Source organism: Camelus bactrianus, chromosome 16, assembly GCF_048773025.1.
Source record: "Camelus bactrianus isolate YW-2024 breed Bactrian camel chromosome 16, ASM4877302v1, whole genome shotgun sequence".
Taxonomy (NCBI): Eukaryota; Metazoa; Chordata; class Mammalia; order Artiodactyla; family Camelidae; genus Camelus; species Camelus bactrianus.
The window spans coordinates 6,831,562-6,855,302 of record NC_133554.1 but is presented as its reverse complement, the minus strand read 5'-3'; the positions used below and the strand labels follow the sequence as shown (position 1 = coordinate 6,855,302).

General features: G+C 43.2%; 1 protein-coding gene across 2 annotated transcripts in view; it reads right to left on the bottom strand.

Annotated features, from left to right (window-relative positions):
- MYH10 (myosin heavy chain 10) overlaps nt 1-23,741 on the bottom strand; it is a 179,626-nt gene that overhangs the window by 123,882 nt on the left and 32,003 nt on the right. Inside the window, exon 3 of one of the 2 annotated variants that reach the window (XM_074342224.1) lies at nt 14,612-14,701. Coding sequence is in view for 1 of the 2 variants with exons in the window: in XM_074342223.1 (XP_074198324.1) it covers nt 14,379-14,392 (14 nt within the window). In the remaining variant the exon portion in view is untranslated. Of the gene's footprint in view, nt 1-14,378; nt 14,397-14,611; nt 14,702-23,741 lie in introns of those variants that run through there. The other variant, XM_074342223.1, reaches the window with a different exon arrangement.

The window sequence follows — 23,741 nt, the reverse complement described above, 5'->3', positions numbered from 1 at the left end:
GTGTCACCAGGAACTAGCTCAGTGCTTGAGACATAGCAGATGCTTATTGAATAGAAAGGTGGATGGATGGATGGATGGATGGATGGATGCAGCAGTTGGGGACTGTGGGCTGCTCAGGCAAGGATGCAAGGTCAGAGAAAAGTGATACTAGGAAACGGTGGGAAGTAGTAGCATTTGACTAAAGTATGGAATACATGCTGCAGGAAAGACAGTGGGAAGTGATCCTGGAGGTCCCTGGAACCCGACATCAAACCCTATACACATCTGGGGATTCCCAAGCTTCCAGTGTAATTTCCGTCAGTAAATATTTAAGAAACAAATGAAAAGAGAAGTGACAGGAAGAGGCAACAGAAAGGAGGAAAGGAAGCAAAAAGAAAAGGAAATGTTAGCAAAGTGGTAACAGTTGCTGGTGTCAATGTTGGCAATTAACAACCAATAGGAGAGTTTCTTAGAGGGTCCAGGCTGTCTTGATGGAAAGAGGAACCTGTCACTGGAGGCAAACAGCTGAAGAAATCTGAAGGCTGGTCAATGGTTATAAATGAAGATGGGCAGGGGTGAGGAGGATATAGCTCAGGTGGTAGAATGCAGGCTTAGCACGCATGAGGTCCTAGGTTCAAAACCCAGTACCTCCATTTAAAAAAGTAATTAAAGTAAATTAGCCTAATTATTACCTCCCCTCAGGAAAAAAGTGAAAGCAGAGTCCTTGGTCTCATAGGATCTGCTGGTTCCTAGGGGATCAGACCTGGTGAGAAGGGGGAGAGTTTTGGTGCAGAGGGTCCCAGTTGGAAATCAAGTCTGATTCTTTTTTTGTTTTGTATTCAATTTTTTTTCTTAATGGGGTTTGTCCTGAGGTACTTCCCACAATCTAGATTTTGCTGATCACATTCCTCTGATGTGGCTTAACGTGTCCTTCAGTCCTCTCTATTTTCTGTAAATTTTGTAGTTGGGTCCAGAGACTTGATGATCCCAATTTCTTCAAAAAATAAGTTGCAAGGAAAAAAGAAATAACAACAAAAAAGATGAGGCTATGCTATCGAATTGAAAGAGATTTAAAAGCCATATCAACCAACTGCAACGTGTAACCCTTTTTTGGATCCTAATTCCAGCAATCAAATTCTAAGTAATATGTGTGTATATATTATATGTAATTATGAAACAAATAGAAATTTGAGAATGTTGACTGCATATTGGATTATTATGAGTTATTGTTAATTTTTTATGTGTGGTTATGGTATCAGGGTTATAAAAAGTCCTTTTATTTTTGAGATGTACATGGAAATACAAGAATATGGTTTCTGGGATTTACTTTAAAATGGTATGAAAGAGGGGCAGTGGAGGTGGTACATGAAAGGAGTTTGGCCATGAGTTGTTGAAGTTGAGTGATGGATTCAGGGGAGATCATTCTCACTTGTTTTAATCAGTCAGGCTACTATAAAGGAATTCTAGAGGGGTGGGTATTGCTGAATGGTAGTGCATGTGCTTAGCATGTACGAGGTCCTGGGTTCACTCCCCAGTACCATCCATGAATAAATAAATACATAAAAACATACATAAATAAATAGAATTCCATATAATTGATGGTATAAACAACAGAAATTCATTTCTCATAGTTCTGGAGGCTGGGAAGTCCAAGGTCAAGGTGTTGGCACATTCAGTGTCTGGTGAGGGCCCAATTCCTGGTTTATAGATGACTGTCTTCTGACTGTATCCTCGCTTGGCAGAAGAGGAAAGGGAGCTCTCCAGGGTCTCTTTTACAAGGGCACTAATCCCATTCATAGTGCTCCACCCTCATGACCTACTCACCTCCCAAAGGCCTTGTCTCCTAATACCATCACAGTAGGGGTTAGGATGTCAACATGTGAATGTGGGGGGGACAGAAACATTTATTCCATTGCATGACTAATCTCTCTGCTTTTGCATATATTTCAAATTCTCCATAGTAGAAAATTTAAAAATTATTTTTGTTGACATGATTTCTACTGGTAGGGCTAGATTGTAAAGGAAAGGAAATGAGGTCCTAGAGAAAATAAGAAATTTCTCAGCTTGATTTTCACAATCCGGCATACTCTGATCTCAGCCTGCCTTTTCAAGTGCATGTCTCCTGCCCCTTCAACACAGATGTTTCTCCCCATAATCACCTTTACTTGGCCTTCTCCATCTGCTTTGTTTCTTTCTGGTTGTCCTCTCCCCTTTGCTTATGTTATTTCCCACTGGAAGGCCCTTTCTCCACGAATCCACCTGGCCAAGTCCTCTCCACCCATTAAGGCCAAGCTCCAAGTTCACCTCCTCCCTGAAGCTTCTCTGAACATTCTGGCCAAAATTTCTTTGAATTCCTACTGTACTTAAAATTATTCTATTTTCTGCCTGTTCACATACTTTCCCCTCTAAATTAAAACAAAAGCTTCTTCAGGGCAGAGACCATCCTGAACTGAAGGCAGGACACAGAGCAGACCCCTAACACATATTTAATACATGGCAAATATCTGTTCAGCTTATGATCCCAAATCCATCTCTACTGCCTTTGCAGTCTATTCTCATCCTTGCCCTGACGACTCAGCAAACTGGATTAATCCCAGTTCTTTGAACGTATCCATTACCCAGATTTGATCACAATATTTTCTCTGCCAGGGCCTTCCCCACGTCTCCACCTATCGAAATCGTAACCATTCTTGGAGGCTTATCTCATGTACCTCTTCCCCCTAAAGGCTTCACCTCTACCTCCATCCCACCTCCAGCCTAGTCAAATGTGATTCTTTTCTTCTTTTATTTCTAAAACAGTGGGTTTAAATTCTAAAACAATTTTGGCAGGAAAAAAAAATCACTGACCACTTTTAGAATCTCATGGAAGCTTTGGATCCTCTCCCCCCTCCCCATTGGCACATGTGCACACACAGTGTCATAGTGAGGAGGCTCATGGACCCAGGTTCCATTCCTGCCCAGGTCCCTTCCTGATAACACTGATCATAATCTTTCTGGGGCACAGGTTATTTGTAAGTAAATGCTTTCTTCTAGACTCTGAATATCTTAAAGAGAAAGCCACACCTTGCTTAACTTTGCACCCCCATGGCACCTTGTAGGATGTTGTATACACTGTAGGTTCTTGAAAAGTAATGGTTGCACAGTCAAGTTCAACTGATTGGATGATGTTGTAGATTCATGTTGAATAATTATGTAATTAATCAACCTCATGCTTTCTAAAAGCTGTTCCTGGCTCAGCTCATTTTAGCTTTTCTAATTTGCTTATTTACTTTTTTAATTTAATTTTTTTTTTTAATGGAGGTACTGGGGATTCAACCCAGGTGCATGCTAGGCATGCGTTCTACCACTAAGCTAATCCCATCCCTGTGTTTCTTTACTTCTTTTTAACTAGGGACTTCACTGTGGCCTGACCAGGGAACACGGTCAAAAGATGGTTTTCAGATTTGTGAGGCTGCTGAAAATCTTAGGATATTTGCAAGGCATTTGTGGCAGAGGCTGGAACACTAACTGGATTTTTTTTTTTTTTACTTGACTGGACATCTTTCAGTCCTGCACTCTTTTGGACCCAATAGGGCAGCAATTATTAGACTTGCCAGGGCAAATTACATCCTACAGGCACTCTGGGATGCTAGCTGGGCTCTCTCAACAATATTCTACATGAGGATGGATCTGTTGTCTTGGCAGAACATGTGGTCTCTTCCATCATTGGTCTCAGGGGCCACTGAAAGGCACCATTTGCCCAGAAACCCTTTCCAGTGGGCTTGCCATGGCACTGTCTGCCTATCTGCCTAAATTTCCCACCATTCAAGTGACTCTCCTGCAACAGCCCAGAGTGACGGAGTATCACCATAAGATACACATGTCACCTGAGAGTAAAAGGAATCGATTCTCTCCAGGATTGTACTTGTATATGATCATGAATGTTCTAGTCAAGTTTGCTAATTTTCTTCCTGGAAGAAGTCTGGCCACAGGTGGCTGGGAAGCCATCGAAGGGACCGCTGGCTGCAGGGAGCCCTGCTAAAGCTCTTCAGTGTGAGAAACACCATGGGGGAGCTCAAGTAAAGGCCCTTGTTCTCCCTGATTTTAGAGTCAAGTTTCATCATTCGTTGTGCAGTGTTTCTGATGCATTAGGAAAGGGCGGTTCCTGCTCTGCCCTTAGAGGCTCTCATAAAAGGAGATTTCCCAACTTCCTTCTATTGAAAACACTGATAGGGGAGATATAACACTATTTTCCATATCAGGTATGTGAAAGTTGGCTGGTGGGAAACACAGGGGCCCTGCCCAGCAGCCCCGCTTTCTCAAAGGAGCTCCAGACCCTTCACCTGCTCTTTAGGTGGACATATAGGAACCACAGAATCTAGATGTCTACAGATGGAAGAGGCTGTAGAAGCCACCGAGTCATCATTTCATGGATGGTGTACCAAATCAGACACTTGCCCAACAGCACAGAGCAAATCAGTGCAGAGCTAGGACTCAGCCCTAAGTCACCTGCCCACTCTCCACCTGGGGTTTTCTGTGTGTCGTCATGGACAGCCACAGCAATTTTGTGGTGCACCTACTATGTGCAGAGCTCCCACTGTGTGCAGAGAAAAATAATAAACAGCATCTCAGGAAAAGGTGCAGAATTTAGAGGGTGCTGGCGTGTTAAGTAGGGAGTTGGGGAGAAGTGGGAAAGAACTCATGGAAATAGGGGGAGGGTAGAGCTCAGCAGCAGAGTGAGTGCTTAGCATGCATGAAGTCCTGGGTTCAATCCCCAGTACCTCTTTAAGAAAAAAATCATGGAAATAGGGCTTGTGCTCATCTTGGGCGGAAGTGTGGAGAGGATGGCACAGAGCATCAAGATGATGGGGAGACAGGTCTAGAAGCCTGGGGGAGATTTAAGTAAAGGGATGCTCATTCTTCCCCCAAATCGTGTATTCGCAAATCACAGAGACCTCCAGTTACTTTCTCTTCTCCACAAGGCCTGACAATCTGTGAAAATACCTAAAACTTTTTCCAGGTCCCCAGCTGGAGGGCCAGAGGCTCCTGGCTCAAGCTAAAGCAGGTAACATCTAGATAAGATCTAGGGCAACGGTTAAACAGAGACGCTTGGGAGACACAGCAAGGACAAATCCCAGCTCAGGAATGACCTGACCTTGGACGAATCACTTAACCTCTCTGAGTCTCCATTTCCTTCCTATTTGCTGGGGGTCATGACGTTCAGGAGCCACTGTCCATAAAGTGGTAAACATAGTGCCTGGCATGCAGGTAACCCCTCAGTAAATGGAAGCTGTTATTCCGGTACCTTGCTCCTCTGTCTCCCTAGTCCTGGCTCCTGAGTCAACAGGAAGTTGACCTAGAGACAAATGAGCTCCCCAGAACATACCTGGAGTCGAGCCCCATTAAAAGCTTATCTTGCTTCATAGCCACATCTTTCATTTCGGGGAAAATCTGGAAGAGCTAAATTGGGAACGGAAAATTTGCATCTGACAAAAGGTATGTGCAAACACATGTTTGCAAATGAGGTCAAGGTTTCAAAATACTCCTTCTATGACAGATGAGTCAAGCCCTACACAGTGGTCTTACTATTTACCATGCATGACGGCACATTCTCTCCGCGTCAGATAGGGTCGTTTGCCAGGAGTTATATTGGAAGGAGTTACTCATTGGAAAATGTGGCCACATTGCCCAGACTGAGATCTGAACTTGGACTTCCAGGGATTTCACCCAAAATAAGCTGAATTCCTCGGTTATAATTGTCAAAGAAACACAGCCAAGGAATCTGTGTGCAGACCAGCGCTGATTCCTGCTGGGAAAGTGTGGGTCCAGGCAGGGGATTCTCGTGGCTTTGAGTAGAACCCAGGGCCCCGGGCTGATCTGACCCGCGCGGTATTTGTCATTTCTGCCAAGGACTGGCCGGTTGGTCATCACTCCTCCTTTGATTCAATTATCCTCTCACTCCCTCAGCACCTATTTTATGATCGCCTAATAATAATAGCAGCTAACAACTGTTCAGTGCTTATTGTGGTGCCGGACGCTGTGCTAAGTGCCTTGAATGTGGTACCTCGAGTCTTCCCTCCAACAGTCCATAGGATAGGTGTTACCATACAGCAGTAGCTCAACTGCAGCCAAGATGCGGGGGGAACGTAAGTGATTTATTTTGTTATAACTGATCAAGTCTTCTTCCTGAGTCCCCAGCTTCCTCCACTCACATTTGAGGGTGTTGGGGAGAGGAACTAAGTGGCCAATCCATTTGAAATCTCTGTCTGATCTGATAATTTAAATAATCCTTTTGGGTAAGGCTCAGTCTCTCAGACCACCTGCCTCCCCAACTCTCTCTCTCAATCTCTCTCTCTCATTGTGTTGGGGTATGTGGAGGAGGGTGTGTGGTTCACTCCACCTTGCAGTTGAGGTTTGTTTTTTTTTTAATCTTTTTTTTGTTTGTTTTTTTGGGGGGGGATAATTGGATTTATTTCTTTAATAGAGGTACTGGGGATTGAACCCAGGACATCATGCATGCTAAGCATGTGCCCTACTGCTGAGCTCTACCCACCCCCGATGGTAAGCTTTGAAGTTGCTGGTGTCATGTCCTCTGGCCTCTGGGGAATGTCCCACATTGTCTCATTTAATACCTCAGCACATGCCATTCTCTTCCTCCTATAACCTCTCTGAGACCACATTCCTCAACCTGGCTTTCAAGTCTCTCCCCCCGAGGAGTTGGAGTCCCACCTTCCAACTTTCTCTCATGTTTCCAGTGTGTTCCTCAAGACCCCGCTTAGATCCGTCTACACTTTAATAAGGCTGTTTGTACTCCACAGCCTGATCATTTCCTATCTCTGAACTTCTGGGGCCATTATGTCTGGCGATTAATTCTGTACTCCTTTGAGATCCCTCTTTCCTTAATGTTTCACAAAATTGCTTATACCCCTGTTGTTGTTTAAGTGTTTAAGCTCCTTTGGGGGCATGGATGATGCCTTATATTTTGTTGAACCTCTATCCTCCACCAAATCTAATCCAGGGTCCACTGCAGAGAAGGATTGTGCGTGTTCACAGACAAAAGATTCACATCCCTAGTGTATTAGGAGCCTCGAAAACTTGGGAAGAAAATAACCAGTAACACCACAGAAAAATGGGCTAGAGATACAAACAGAATTCTTGGAAAAAGAAATGAAAATAGTCCTAAATCACATGAAAAAAAAAATGCTCAAACTCACTTGTAACAAGAACAATGAAAATTAAAACTACACAGATACGATTTCCAACCTACCAGATTGGCCCAAATGCAAAAGTTTTATAACTCACTCTTGGCCAGGTGGGCAGAGGGACACGTGACACTAGTGCGGAGCTGTATTTCATTATGTAAGAGTCTACTGCACTTGTGCTGGGAGGAAGGGTTTGACAAGGTAGTTCACTTGCCATTGCTCTAACCTGAGCACTTTCCTTGCTCAAATCTTCTCTATATTTCAGAGCTGTGTCTAGTGTGGACATGGAGGCACATCTACAGTGTCGGCAGCAACATAACCCACACGCGTTCATGGCATTTGGACATAGTCACTATTGTTTCAAGGCCAGAGGGCAATTCATTTTAATAGCTCTAATAGTACTCCATCGTATGAATGTACTACATTCTATTTATTAATAAATGCATTTGAATTTTCAAAACAAAACAAAACAAAACAAAACACAAGAACTGTTTCCCTGAGGCCTGAATGGTGTTAGTGACGAGAGAAGGTGTTTAGGGCCCTACATCCCACTGTAGCAGTGCTAAGTGCTGGCAGACCAGTGTCCGAGGCACCCACAGCTTCTTTATTATGTGTATTGTTTGTGTTTGTGATATGTGGAGCCCTCTACAGCGTGGATTCTGGAGCAGAGATCCAGGGTGGGAATCCCTCTTGCCAAGTTCTAAGGGAAGTTCTGCTTTGGAGTCAGATCCAATGAAAAGAACAAGGTGGAGAAAGTATGTACAGGACCTAAGAATGGGTATATCTTTTTTTTTTTTTTAAGAAGAGAGAGGGAATAGGATGAAGAGCCAAGGATAAAAGCTGGACTTCTCTAAATATACCTTGCTTTGTAGATATGACTTTGGAAACGTGACTATTTTATATAACTATAATGAAGAGATTTTTTTAAAAGAGTCTTCACTAATCTAAAGTAAATGAAAAAAAAAAACCTCTATCCAATCTGAGGCATAACCACACAAAGAAAAACTATTCCAAGTGACTTTAAAGCATAGAAACTTGAATATACATTCTTAGTGGGATAATCCTAAGGACAAAAAAGAACTGTGAAAAAGGAGGGAAGAAAGGAAGGAAGGGAGGGAGGGAGGTAGAGGGGGAGAAAGAAAGAGAGAAAGAGAGAGAAGAAGGAAAAAAGGAAAGAAATCTTGAACCATCTTCAGTAATCATACTGCTCGTGGTAGGGTTGGCATTAACTCTGCTATGTGTACACAGTGGGTTAAAGCAGATGAGTAATTCTGTTATATTGTCAAGAACCAGGATTTTCAGTGTGGGAGACAGTGTAGGAGAAAGCAGGTACATATGTGAGATAGGTGAGGTTAAGTAAACACTCTGTAGTACAGAACTTGAACTGGAAGTTTTAGTAAGAATTGATAAAAACATTTTGTCATTTAAAAAAAGTATTTCCTAGCTCTGCCCATGGAATAGCCTGAGAAACAATGGTCACCCCTAGAGCAATGAGCACCCAGTGCTACAAATTGTGGTCTACAGATACTACTCCCCCCTAGCAAGACCAAGGCTCCTTGGGAAAATGGCTGAGTCCAAGCCTGAGGCAGGAAATATACAAGATGAGCTTGGAACGTCTTATCATAACAGAAAGCAAGGAAACAAAATATCAAAAACTACTAAGTTGTGACAAAAGGACACAGGACTGAGCTTGAAGAGGCTCCCTCTGGCCAAAGATGGGAGGCACAACTTCGGTGTCATAATGATAAGAATGGCAATGAATTGAAACATGTTAAATACGTTTAAATACATGAGTTCATAGTGATTAAAGCAAAAAAAAAAAAAGTGAATTCAGTGGCTACCTTCAAAGAGGACAAGGAGAAAAATCTCATGATTTTTGACAACAGGTAAATAGAGTTAAAAAAAAATCAAGCATTTATCTTGCCTTTCCTACAGAAACTATACCTCAGGATAGCCAAAGAATCGATGAGGGAAAAGTGTTGTCTTTATGAAAGTATTACAGTTAACAAATGACAAAGGAATGATAGAATTAGAATGTCATTGCTTTACAACCCACTGGGAATACTGGATCTAGACAAGAATCATTAATGGATGCTAAAGTCACAACAAGAAGACCAATGTGACATGGGTCTCCTGATGGAAGCACATAATCCAATCTCTGAGCTATTCTTGTCCAAAAATTAAAAAAAAAAAAAATCAAACCTAAATCTGATGGAGCCTATAAGTCTCACTATTAATTTACCAGAAATACAGAAGACAGAGAAACATGGTAAACATCACTGTGGGAAAGCAATCTGAAAAATTCTGGTTGTGGAATTTTAAAGGACAAACATTCTGATTTCCTCAACAATACATTGCAAAAGAATTAAAAAGAAGGGAGAAAGATATGGAAGAGAGAGCTGTGGATTAAGATCAAGAAACAAAACACTTATCAGCAAACATAATATATGGACCTTATTTGGAATTTGATTCAAACAAACTGTTACATATATATGTAACAATTGGGGAAATTTGAATACTCATTATATATTTGATAATATTAAGGAATTGTTAATCTTTTTGTTGTGATAATAATATTGTGGTTACTTTTTTGAAAAAAGAATCCCTATCTAGAGATAAATAATGATACGTTTAAGACAAAATAATATAATGGTGGGAGTTATTCAAAATAATCTGGGAGGCGGAGTGGGTAGTGTTATCACTGAAACAAGATTGTCTATGAGTTAAGAATTGTTGGAAGCTGGGTGAAAGGTCATGGTGGGGGATGGTCATCAAACTATTCTCTCTTTTGCTTATGTTTGAATTTTCCATAATAAAAAGTTAAGAATAAATAAGATTTAAGAGGTGTTTTTCAGTACAAAAATAGTGCATGCTTTTTGAGACCCATCAGAATAATATAGGAGCCTAGAAGGTGAAAGGTAAAATCGCCTTAACCTCTGACCCTTGACCTCAGCAGTAATCACTACAAACGGTTCAGTAGATTCCGTGGTAATACTGTGTGTTACTCTGAGAAGGGAATGGACTCCTTCATCCTGTTGTGCTCAGGCTTAGCCACGGGACTTGTCTGAGCAAAGAACAGAGACCCAATAAGAACCAGAACGATGTCCCGGAAAGTTGGATCCCAGAGTGAAGATAACAGAACCAGCCCACGATACCCTGGGACATGTGACAAGTAAACCTTTATCGTGCGTGGCGGACACCGGGATTTTTGCAGTCATTGATCACTGGGACAAACCTCTCCCATCCTGACTGATACCATATCCTTCCTACTTAAGTACGGTGGACAGGAACAAACAGAAATTTGATCAGAAGCTGTACGTAAATCCTCTTCTTCAAGCCAAAATATTATACTAAATGTAACCTACTGGTTCTCCCATTTTTCTCTTCCTTCCCATCTGCCTTTAAGATCTTATAAGAAAAGGAACTAAAAGTTAGTACTTAATGATTTATATTACGTAACTTTTAAACTACGTGTAAAGTGTAAATTGGACAGCAAATGTCTATCTTTTTTTCTTTTAATTATTTTATTTTGGCAGCGGGGGGAGGTATTTAGGCTTGTTTATTTTTAGAGGAGGTACCAGGGATTGAACCCAGGACCTTGTGCATGGTGAGCACGTGCTCTACCACTTGAGCTACTCCCTCCCCACAGCAAACTTCTGTCTTCATAAAATAAAATTTGTTTCTTATGAATCTTGCAGGTAAGATGTAGGGTTTTTAAAGAATGAGTGGTTTGGCTGCTTTCAGGTACACCAATTCCTCTACTGAATTCATCTCTATTTGAAGTCCTTTGGAGTCTTCAGTGAAAAGTAATTTTCTAATTGCCAAATACATTAAGAACTCCATTAAAGTGAATAGAAATCACACACAAAAAAATCTTTTTGACCTTTTGCTGTGCATCTATAAAACAAATTTTTCCACAAATATTATACATATTACTCTTCAGTTTGCTTTTTTTTTTTTTAAGTCAATAATATGTCGTGGGCATTTCAGTCTACTTTGAAAGAAAACCCATCTGAGTTTTCAAAGGCCCAAAAAGAGTTTCCTAAAGTCAGAAACTTCTGTTTCTTTAAAACCCAAGTCAATGGAGAGATTCTCCAGAGAAAACACACGCGGAGTGTGTCAAAGTGTGAATTCCAACATTAGAGCCCTCCTTGTTACTGGAGTATGATCGGCAGTGGAGTTGCCTGATTCCACATGCTTTTCCTGACCAAGAAAGGCAGGAAATCTAGGAGGCTTTAAAGTGCCTGTCTTTCTCTTTGTAATCTTGCAGGCACTGCCTGTGGTTGGAAGCGAAATCCTGGATTTCCTCCACAGCTTGGAGTCAGAGGGCTGTTACTGCAGTTAAGAATGCAGCTGTAGTGCTGGGGGAATCGAGCCCTTGGTTTCCGGTTATACTATCAAATTCAAGTTCAAACTGGCCTCCTGGGCTCCTTATAGCTGATAATGGTACCTCTGTGTTGCCAGGTACACACACCAGAAACCATCTCTTTCTCCAAACCACTAGCTCATGAACTCCACTGGGGCAGAGATTTTTATCTGTTTTGTCCACAGCTGTGTCCTCAGTCCTGTGATGTCACCCCCTACGATTTAGCTTTGACCTGTCATCCTCTCATTCCCAAAGTATCCGACGGTACTCTGACTACCCCGATGCACACACACAACATGAAATACTGTCTCATCTACAGGCTCTTCTATTTCATTAACAGCAGTAATATTAATACTTTTTATCGTATGAGAAGCATTTGCATCAAAACAAGAGGTTTCAACAGTAGAATTCACTACCACCACCTTAGACTGACTACAGGGATGCCCTCTAGCATATCACACATTTGAAGAGCCCACTTATATTAATCTAAAATAAGAAAGGAAGGAATTGAACCCTCTCCAACTGGTTTCAAGCCAACCCATAGCCACTATGCCTTTCTCAATAAAGAGGCAGCAGTAAAGATTTACATAACTTCGTCAAAGTTAAATCATAGGTGAAAACCCTACATATCTCTATGGCACATCCCTTTCAGCTAGGCTTCCAAACGCAACATCACTTACCATAGAAGAACAACTACATTTTCATGACCACGTACTAATCACCATATTCCTAATTAGCCCCTTAGTCCTATATATTATTTCACTTATACTAACTACTAAATTAACACACACAAGCACCACAGATGCACGAAAAGTGGAGACAATTCGAACAATCTTACCAGCTATTATCCTCATTCTAATTGTCCTGCCATCACTGCAAATCCTTTACATAATACATGAAATTAATAACCCCTCCTTGACTGTAAAAACAATAGGTCATCAATGATATTAAAGCTATGAATATACATATTATGAAGATCTGAACTTCGATTCTTATGTAATTCCAACATCAGACTTAAAACCAGGAGAGTTGCGATTATCAGAAGTGGATAACAGGGCAGTACTACCAACAGAAATAACAATTCCAATGCTGGCCTCATCTGAAGATGTGCTACATTCATGAGCAGTCCCTTCATTTTGATTAAAAACAGATACAGTCTCTGGACGCTTGAATCGAACAACCCTGATATCAACATGACCAGGTTTATGCTACGGACAACGCGCAGAAATTTGCGGGTCAAACCGCAGCTTCATGCCAATTATCCTTGAAACAGCGCCATTAAAACGCTTTGAAAAATGATCTGCATCTATATTGTAAATTCATTAAGAAGCTAAATAGCATTTACCTTTTAGGTTAAAGAGTGAGAGTTTAAGTCTCCCCTTAATGATCTGCGTCAGCTAGACGCATCAACATGATCTATTACTATTCTAGCAACACTTTTAACCCTGTTCATTATTTTCCAATTAAAAGTTTCAAAACACATTTATACATCAAACCCCAAATTAAAAATAAACAAAACACACAAGCAGATCACCCCTTGAGAGATAAGATGAATGAAAATCCATTTGCCTCTTTCATTACCCCAACAATAATAGGAATCCCTACTGTAATTGTAATCATTGTATTTCCAAGCATGCTATTTCCTGCTCCTACTAGGCTGATCAATAATCGCCTTGTCTCTATCCAACAATGACTAATTCAAAGCAAATAATAGCTGTTCACAACCACAAAGGACAAACGTGAACACTAGTACTTATGTGCCTTATTATAGCTACTGGTACAACAAACCTACTAGGACTTCTGCCACGCTCATTTAAACCTACTACACAACTATCAACAACTCTAGGTATAGCGATGCCCTTATGAGCGGGGACCGTGCTGACAGGCTTCCGCAACAAAACAAGAGCATCACCAGCTCACTTCCTGCCCCAAGGAACCCCAGTGCCACTTAGTCCTGTATTAGTAATTATTGAAACCATTAGTTTATCCATTCAGCCCATAGCATTAGCTATACGGCCAACAGCCAATATTACAGCAGGTCACCTATTAATTCACCTAATCGGGGGAGCAAGCCTCGCATTAATAAGTACAGCCCTTATTACATTCATTACCCTAGTTTTATTAACAATTCTTAAGTTTGCTGTCACCTCCATTCAAGCCTAAGTATTTACACTGTTAGTGAGCCTACACCTACATGACAATGCATAATGAGGCACCAAACCCATGCACGCCACATAGTAAATCCTAGCCCTGGATCTCCTAACAGGAGCCTTACCTGCCCTTTTAATAACATCCGGTTTAACGATATGATTTCATTTTAATTCAATACTCTTATTATCACTAGGCCTGTTACCAATATATCAGTGGTGATGAGATAGTGCCCAAGAAAGTCTATTCAAGGCCATCACACACCAATTGTCCAAAAAAGGACTTTGATACGGGATAATTCTTTTTACTGTCAGAAGTCCTCTTTTTCACCAGGTTCTTCCCACTGTTATTACGCATGGTGGACTGAAGACAGCTACCACGTTTTAACAGTGCTCCCATTGAGATGTAGGGTGTATGACCTCAATTCTTGAATCTGGGTGGACTCTGTGATGACTTGAACCAATAGAATACGGTGGAAGTGATGCATGGTGGGAAGTCTCCAGGGCCACAATTTAAGAGGCCATCAATTTCCATTTCCTGTTTCTTGGAACTCCCACTCTGATAGCCCTGGGCTGCTGGACAGGCCCTGAGAACACATGCAGAGGGAGAAGGCCCCAGCCGAGACCAGCCTCCCAGCCATTTCTGCCCAGGAACCAGACATAAGAGTGACACTCTCTTGGACCCTCCAGAGCACCTCAGCCTACCTGCTGAATACCATTGAGTGACTCGAGCTCGGTGCTGTGTGGGACAGAAGAATCATTCAGCTGAGCCCTGGGCTGATCCACATGACTGCAGCCGAGTCCAAATTCCCAATCTACATGATTGTAAAATATGACAAAACTGTTGTCATTTTAAGCCATTAGGTTTTGGGTTGATTTGTTAATGCAGCAATTAATAACGAGAGCATTACTTGTCTTGGGACCTGAGAACTTCTTACCTGGAAAACTGATTCCTGCGCTCAGTCTTCTGCCATTCCAACCATGCTCTACACTGCTCAGTCTGTCTTCATGAAGAAACTGTGAGGCTCCTGTTTTAAAATTTAAAAAAAGTTATTGTCAACAGAATACAGCCCAATCTCTTTAGCCTGACTCCACTGGCCTTCTAAGATCTGTCTCTGAACTCAACTTTCTAAGTTATCCTGTTCCTCCTATTTCTTATGTTCTAGCCAAATTCAACTTTTGGTCTACCCCCTTGACACCCCATGATTTTTATTTTGTTCACGCAGTTCCTCCTCCTGGAATGCCTTTCATCTCATCTGTGTATGTCCACATCCTGCTTGCCTTCCATTGCCATCCAAGAATATCCATCTCCCGAGTGGAAATAATCTCTCTCCTGCATTTCTATGGCATTTTGTCTGGGCCTCTCATACCACGTACCCTTTTCTGCCTTTTTAACATTATAATTTTTAACCATGTCTTTAACTTCCTCATAGACCCGGGCATCCTGGAAGGCAGAGTTCACATCTTATTTACTTATTACTGAAACTAGCAAAGCCCCCGGCTCTTGGTAGATCCTTCTTAAAGAGCTATTGGTCAGATAGGAGGATAAATGGGTGGATGGGGCAGATACATTTGCTAGAACCAAGATGCCAGGCTTCAGGTTCTCTCTCCATTTCTCTGCTCAATTTTCTTCCGTCTTGGTTTCTTTCAGAGGCAGGCTCTGCCAGGTGGAGGCACAGATGGTCCCTAGCCAGCTCACTCTCACACCCTACCGGTTTAGCACCCGTGCCCAAAAGAATGCTTCTCTTTCCCAACAGTTCCAGAAAAAGTCTAGAGATAAGGACTCACTAGACACCTAGGAGGTCTTTCCCTGAGCCAATCACTGTGGCCAAAGGGATGGACTGTCCTGATTGTCTAGTTTTTGGAGACCCCAGGAGTGTGAACTGGAGGTGGTGGAGGAGAGAATTATCTTAAAGGAAAATGATGGGGCTGTTACCAAAGGAATGTAGAATGGAAGTTGGGGAGGGAAAACAACAGATTCCACCCCGCCCATCCTGGAAGGAGACACCAAGCTCTACTTTAAACGAGTGCTTTTCCTCGCGCTTGGCATTGAGCACCAAATTTACTGGACCCTTAAAGAGAACTGTGCCAACCAGGTAACAGGGTACCTAGGGCCCATGAAAGCTCCACTCCACTGGCTCTGCCCCCTCCCCCATCTCTACTCTTTATCCAGACAATCTTTCATTTGTCTCTGATTTGCCCAAACTCACCCATCATGTCTTACCATCATCTTTCCTGGCTCACTGTTCCTTTTAGCACCCATGAGCATGAAACACAAGAGCTGTTTACTGCCACTTCCCTGCCCAACCCCACAAGTACCGCCACCACATACATCGTTGGTCTGCTATTGGCCATCTGGAGAGAGTCAATCCGAACAGAGAAGAAATAGGGCCTTGATGATATTGCCTGAGCTCCTGAAGCCAGCTATACCTGAAGCCGGCTATATCTGTTGTGGGTTGAACTGTGTCCTCTAAAAAGAAACGTTGACGATCTAACCCCTGGTACTTGTAAGTGTGACTTTATTTGGACATAGCATCTTTGCAGCTATGAGCCACTTAAGATGAGGTTGTACAAGTGTCCTTATAAAAAGATGGGAGTCCTTATAGGAAGAAGAGAAGAGACACGGAAATAGACACATAGCGAGTAGGCCATGTGATGATGGAGGCAGAGACTGGAGTGATGCGTCTACAAACAAAAGAATGCCGGCAACACCGGAAAGGGAGAAGGGCGTGGACCAGGACCTCCCCTAGAGCCTCCAGACGGGGAGAGAGCCTCTGGAGGGCACTAACCTTGCTGCCACCTGGACTGCAGACCTCTAACTTTTAGAACTGTAAGAAAATAAATTTCTGTTGTTTAATGTCACCCAGTTTGTGGTCATTTGTTAGGGCAGCTGAGAAGGAAACCCACACTATTCCTGTGTTTCTCCTTTCCCCTCAAACATCTATCAGACTCATCATACTTCTGACACCAGGTGTGAGAGCATTCTCCCACACTGAGCAATTCCCTGACACCAGCTGCGTGTCCTATAACTCAACGCAATTCTAACACTGTCTACCTGGAGATAGCATCAGATTCTACAGGTTAAGGGCTCAGTCCTATAAGACTACTCCCCTGTCCTTCTGGGGTTTTAGGGAGGCTTCATTAGAGAAACACGATTGATTAAATCATCAGTCACTGGTGATTGAACTCAATCTCTAGCCCCTCTCCCCTCTCTGGAGGTTGGGGGTGGGGCTGAAATGTCCAATGATTTTTTAATCACACAGCTGGTTCCCCTGGCAACCAGTTCCCATTCTTAGGTGACTTAGGGGCTTTCCACGAGTCACTTCATTAAAGTAACAAGACACCTTTCATGGTTCTCATCAGTTAGGAAATGCCAAGGGTTTTAGAAACTCTGTGCCAGAAACTGGGATGGAGATCAAATCTGTATTTCTTATTATGAATCAGAATATCACAGCCGCCCTTGAAACTAATGCACCTTCATTTTTTCCCCATTTTGTGAGCCAGTGAATTCCCTGGTTGCTTAAGGAAAATTGTTTCTATCACTTACAGCAAAAGTCCTGAAGAACACAACATGTTATCATGTTATTCTAGGTGCCAAGGATGCAAAAGCAAATTAGATCCTGTTCTTACCTTTTTTTAAAAATAGGTGTTTTAGGTTATTTTTGCAGCATTCAATCCCCACTCCCCATGTTTAATATAAAGTATACAATAGAGGGGCTTTTGTTGCTGTTTTGTTCTCTAAATCAAGAGTTGATTAGTTAATTCATTCAGCAAATATTATGTGCTCACAAACTATGGAAAGCACAGTTTAGTGGTGAATCAGTCAAACTCTTCCCAGCATTGCTTTTCTTTTTTCTCCCACCCCACACCCCCACTTCTGGCAATCATTAATCTGTTCTCTGTAAGTATGAGTTTGTATTTTTTTGTTTGTTTTTAGATTCCACACATGAGAAAGGTCATATGGTTATTTGTCTTTCTCTGTCTTATTTCACTTATACCCTCAAGGTTCATCCATGTTGTCTCAAATAGCAAGATTTCATTCTTTTTTATGGCTGAATAATATTCCATTGCGTGTGTGTGTACACACACATACATATCACAACTTCTTTATCCAATCATCTGTGGATTGACATTTAGGTTGTTTCCATATTTTGGCTATTATAAATAGTGTTGCTATGCACACTGGGGTGCATGTATCTTTTCAAGTTAGAATTTTCTCTGGATGTATGCCCAGAAGTGGGATTGCTGGATCATATGGTAACTCTATTTTTACTTTTTTAAGGAACTTACAGACTGTTTTCAACAGTGGCTGCACCAATTTATATTCCCAGCAACAGTGTAGGAGAGTTTCCTTTTCTCCACACCCTCTCTGGAATTTTTATTTGTAGACTTTTGAATGATGGCCGTTCTGACTGGTGTGAGGTGATACCTCATGGTAGTTTCGACTTGCATTTCTCAGGTAGTTAGTGATGCTGAGCACCTTTTCATGTGCCTGTAGGCCATCTGTATGTCTTCTGTGGAGAAATGTCTACTTAGGTCTTCTGCCCATTTTTTGATTGGGTTGTTTGTTTTTATTTTGATATTAAGCTGTATGAGCTGTATATTTTGGAGATGAATCTCTTGTCAGTCGCATCATTTGCAAATATTTTCTCCCATTCCATAGGCTGTCTTTTCATTGTGTTTACAGTCATTACTAACACTTGATTGGAAATCAGGGAGCATGATGTCTCCAGAGTTGTTCTACCTTCTCAAGATTGCTTTGGCTATTTGGTTTGTGTGTGTGTGTGTGTGTGTGTGGTTCTATACAAATTTTAGGATCATTTGTTCTTTTTCTTTGAAAAATGCCATTGGAATGTTGATAGGGATTGCACTGAATTGTGTTGAGGTACTTTCCCTCTATACCCACCTTGTTGAGAGTTTTTATCATAGATGGATGTTGAATTTTGTCAAATGCCTTTTCTGAATGTGCTTACCTTTGAGTCATCCATCCTGTGGCACTAAAGCCAGCACCATCCAACCTCACCGGGGCCAAAACCAGTGAGAAGGACAAGAAGAAACCCAAAGCCAAAATGGGAAGGCAGTTTCTTACCCTTGATTAACGAAAGGAATTAAACTCAAGCACAGTTCAGACTCTGATCAAAAATGCAAATTGCTTCCCATCCCATACAAGATAAAGATCAAACTCCTTAGCCCAGCAGTCAAAGCCCCAGCCTGCATTTTCATCACCGCCTACTGTATTTGGCTCCTTCTTGTCTACCTTTTTGCCCCAGCCACATCAGATTACTGTTTGTTCCCCAAGGACATCATATGCTTTCAGAAGCTGTTGCATTCACTCACAGTAGCTCTGTCTGCACATAGTCCTTCCCTCCATCTCAAAGTCCATCTATATTGGTTTTCCAGGACTGTCATAAGCAATTACTACAAACTGGGTGGCTTACACAGACAGAAATGTATTCTCTCACGCTTCTGGAGGCTGTACGTCTGAAACCAAGGTGTCAGCAGGGCCGTGCTTCCTCCTAAGGCTCTAGGGGAGGGTCCTTCCCTGATTCTTCCTAGCTTCTGGTTGCTGCTGATAATCATCAGCATTCCTTGGCTGGTAGATCCGTCCTTCCAACCTCTCCTTTTGTTGTCACATGGCCTCCTCCCCATCTATGTCTGTGTCCAATTTTCAGAGGACACCAGGCACAGGGTGGAGGGGGCCCAACCATGTTTAATATGACCCCACATCTTAACTTGATCACAACTGCAAAGACCCGATTTCCAAATGAGGTCACTTTCACAAGTATGGGGGTTAGAACTTGAATAAATCTTTTCGAGGGACGTCACCCTTCAAAGCCCAGTCCAAATACCTCTTCTTCCAGGAAGCCCTCATCACCTGCCTACATAGCATGAATGCCTAGGACTCCAGAGCTCAATGAAGCCTTATCACATTTGGCTCTGCAGTGCACACCCTTGTAACTTACACTCGTGAACAAGGAGACTAGGATTCATATCTTGTCATGTGGTCCAAAGACCTTGGTCAGTGTCCATTTTACGAGTCAGAAAATAACCCATAAATGTTCGTAATTTTGAACCGATAAGGAGAAAAGAGATGAGATAAGGGAGAGACTAGCTGTAGGGCACATACTGGAATGGCTTTTAATTCATTAAAAGAAAGAGAATAAAACAAACGTGGTCCTAATAAGAGCCGTGAATTCAGATCTCCTTATGTCTCTTCTGCAGCCGCTCTGCCTCCGCTCCCCACTTGCAATAGTCAGAGTTTTGGTCTCTCGTATCCTCTAGAGCAGAGGGCTTTGAAAGGCCCTGAAGGGCTGAGAAGAGTCTTTGAGATTCAAGAATGGCTCCTGTCCAGTGGCTGCTGCGGCCTCGAGGCTCAAGGACAGTGAGAAATCTTCCTCCCTATGATTTGGTGACAGCCTCCAGCCACAGATTGACTGCCCAGTTGAAAATCCAGAATCAAACACACACCAGGAAGACCTTCTGTGTCAGACCTGCCCGATGGGCGAGTCTGGGTCCCCAGGGTGAATTCACGGAGAACTGGTGGCCAGTGACTGGGTGCAGATAATGCTGATCCCAGCATGAGGAAGAAACTGCGCTGCTGGCCCGGAGCCCGGCCTCGCTCCCTCCGTGGTCGCAGCACTTGACAGAGATGGAGCTACTGCAGTCTGCTTGGAGACAAGAATAACATTGCAACGTCCCAGGCGTCCCGAAATAGCTGAGCAATGATCGCCCAGTCCCCTGACGTCTGTCTTTCGGGAGAGACTTTCAGAAACAGCCCAGTGAAACACAGCTTCACTTACTCCTCTCCATTAGAATGTTTCAGTTAGACACCAAATCAGGCTTTGGGGTTCTGGTTCCAGCAACCTCTTAGTTAGGGTTCTTCTCCGGTGCTTTGGACGTTCTTGCTGAATTGGGCAGTTGATTTAGAAATTGCTCCTAACTTAGGGTCTGACAGCAACTGGCCTTTTAGCAAAACTACCAAAAAATTCAGGAGGAAAAGGCAGTATTAAGAACAGTCCTTATAGAGCACTTACATGGCTTTATCAAGCACAATTTTAAGCACTTTACATAGGTAGGTAGGTACTGCAAGAGACTATTATTGTCCCCAATATTCTCTGCCCTTCTTTATGGGAGAATTATATCCCCCCAACCACGCTGAAGCTCAGCCAAGGAAATGTAAACAGAAGTGCCAGGTGCCACTTTCAAGAAAAAGCCTTAAGAGCCAGGGCACGGATCTGCCATCACCAAACTCTTTTCCTGAAGCCCTAACACCAGCGATGTTTAACGTAAGAGCAGCTCCTTCAGTCTGGTCCCAGGCGGGAGAGCCAAAGCCTAGCTATTATGGACGTGGGATATGAGCAAGAAACACACCTTCGCTGATGGAGGCCACCAAGTCTTTGGAGCTGTTTGTCATTACAGCACCACTTGGACTAAGCTGACTATTGACTTCATCCCCATTTCACAAATGAGGGAACCAAGGCACGCAGAGATTGAGCAATCTGCTTGAGGTCATTCGACCAGAATTCAAATCCAGACCGGCTGGACTCAGAGCCTTAACCACCTCACTATCTTGCCTCTAAACATGCCTTTGTTGTTTCTTTCAAAACTCCTTTAGCCGGCAAGATTCCTGGGCATGTGTTTTTTTCCTTTCCCATGGAGGGAATTAAGAGTAAGTGGCAGATCATTTGGTCCTCAGTAGGTAAGAGAGACCAGTTAGACAGATGCTGTCCAATAAAACAGACGCTGGTAGATGCTGGTTTATTGAGTGAGCTAGACTTATTGGTATGCAAAGCAAGAAACAACTTTGTTCCACATTGAAGTCTTCCAGGAATTAACAAACAACTATGTCATTAGAGACTGAAAAACTGAGATCAAATCTTTTATGAAAAGTCCAGTCTCTCTCAACTGTTTGAAAGCTTCTCTCCTGCCCCAGGTTTGGACATTTGCAACAGGGAAGGGGGTCCTGGCTGGTTTTCTCCTGATTTCCTTCCTCCACACCTACCCCACTGGCCTTACTGCCTCAGGCTGTGGCAGAATTAGAGTTGGGGGTGGGATGGGGAGGATAAGCGGCAGGAAAAATCTTACCTGGCTTGAGTGCCCTCTGGGTGTGGCAGGGGGTCAGATGCTTATGAATTCCCAGGAGAGTCTCCTGCTGGAGACATTCCAAGGCACCGCTTTCTGGCCTGGGGAAAGCACTACCTGGCTAATCACTTGGGACCAGCTTCTGCATCCAGCCTCTTTCTGCTGGGGACAGAAGACCCACTAACATGGAATACAACTTTACTGAGATAGAGTTGGTCTACAATAAACTATACATAATGTGTACTACTTGTTAAGTTTGACTTTTGGAGAGGTCCATTGAACCAGAATCAAGATAATGAACATTCCATCACTGCCAAAAGTTTCCTCATGGTCCTGAGTGAGTCCTCCCTCCTGTCCCTTTCCCAGCCCCGGGCAACACTGATCTGCTTTCTGGCACTAGAGATAAATGAGCATTTTCTAGAATTTTATATAAATAGCATCAGACAGCATGTAGTCTTTTTTGTTGGGCTCCCTTCATGCAGCATCGTTCTTTTGGGGTTCATCATGGAGCCTCTTTGCAAGAGAACTGAAGCCTGGCCACCTTCCACAGTCCACTCATCCGTGTCCTGTAAGTGCAGCCTGTTCCCAGGCAGCTGCGGGCCTTTATTTCCCAGGTGTGGCAGGCTCCAGGGCGAGGCCACCCCAGGGCACGCAGGCCAGGCTCTCTCAGCACTTGAAGGTCTGCTTCTCTTGGCTTGAGAAAGAGAAAGGCACCGCCTCCTCCATCCTGATGACTTTGGGAAAACCTTCCCTTTCCAGTCTCCTTGGGGACACCTCAGCTCCTGCTGCACTCTCTCCAGTGCTGATGCTCTGAACTGGTTTTTGGGGAATCACTCCAGTGGGTTCTGCAGAGATGGTCTGGAGCCTTTCTTTAGAGTAGGTGGCACCTGATGCCCTATATTCTCAGAGTGGGGGCTTCAGATGAAACAGAGCCAACAGGAAAAGTTGCATGCTAATACCCTGTGTAATAATTGGGAGGTTAAAGGGCACCCCTACATAGAAATGTCTCCATACGGGTTCTGCAACCAACTCCAACATGGGTGTGTTTGTGGGGAGGGGGTCCCCATAAGAATAAGCAACTCTCTGACACCAGATGGGTGTCCTACAATTCAACTCAATTATGACACTATCTACCTAGAGACAGCATCAAATTCCACAGGTTAGAAGCTCAGTCTCACAAGACCCCCCCCCCCAACTCCCCTACAACCTCAGACAAAACTTCAGGGTATCACCTCTATGTTCCCCATCGACCAGCTATAGATTGGCAGTTCTAATGACTCCCTCCTTGGGTTCAATTAATTTGCTAGAGTGGCTCGCAGAACTGAGAGAAACATTTTACTTACTAGATTACCAGTTTATTATCGAAGGATATGCGGACAAGGAATGTCTCCTGCCATATCAGTAAATAAAGGATGTTGCAGCCATCAAGCCATCAGCCATTGCAGCTGCCAAGGATCGCGTACCCGGAGGGGATTCAGGATGGAGGAAAGCAGGACGCTGGCCCTAGATGGTTAAGGCGCACATCAAAGGGATGATTTCAGTGAGCCCAGACTCTTGCATCTTCATAGATGTACAGAAAAGCCACTAAATTCATAAACTTGATGTCTGTTTTTCTTTCATTAACAGTAATCTTTTGATGTACCTGTTTTGTTTGTTTGTTTGTTTGTTTGTTTTGCAAAAACTCCTACACATCCTGGCTCCTCCCTTACCTCTTCAGAGCAGTTCCTCAGAGCTATCTGAGAAGCTGCCTCCTGGGCTTAAGTCCTCAGAGAGTCCACTGAACAAAACATAATTTTTAACATTTAGGTGGTGCCTCCTCTGCACCCCGTACCCCCGGCCCCGGCAACAGATAGAACTCAGGAACAGCCAGATGGAAGAGGTGCACAGGGCAAGGTGTGTGGGAAGGGGCTGAGAGCCTCCGCGCCCTCTCCAGGCAGCGCTCGCCCAGAACCTCCACGCGTTCACCAATCGGAAAGCTCTCCAAAG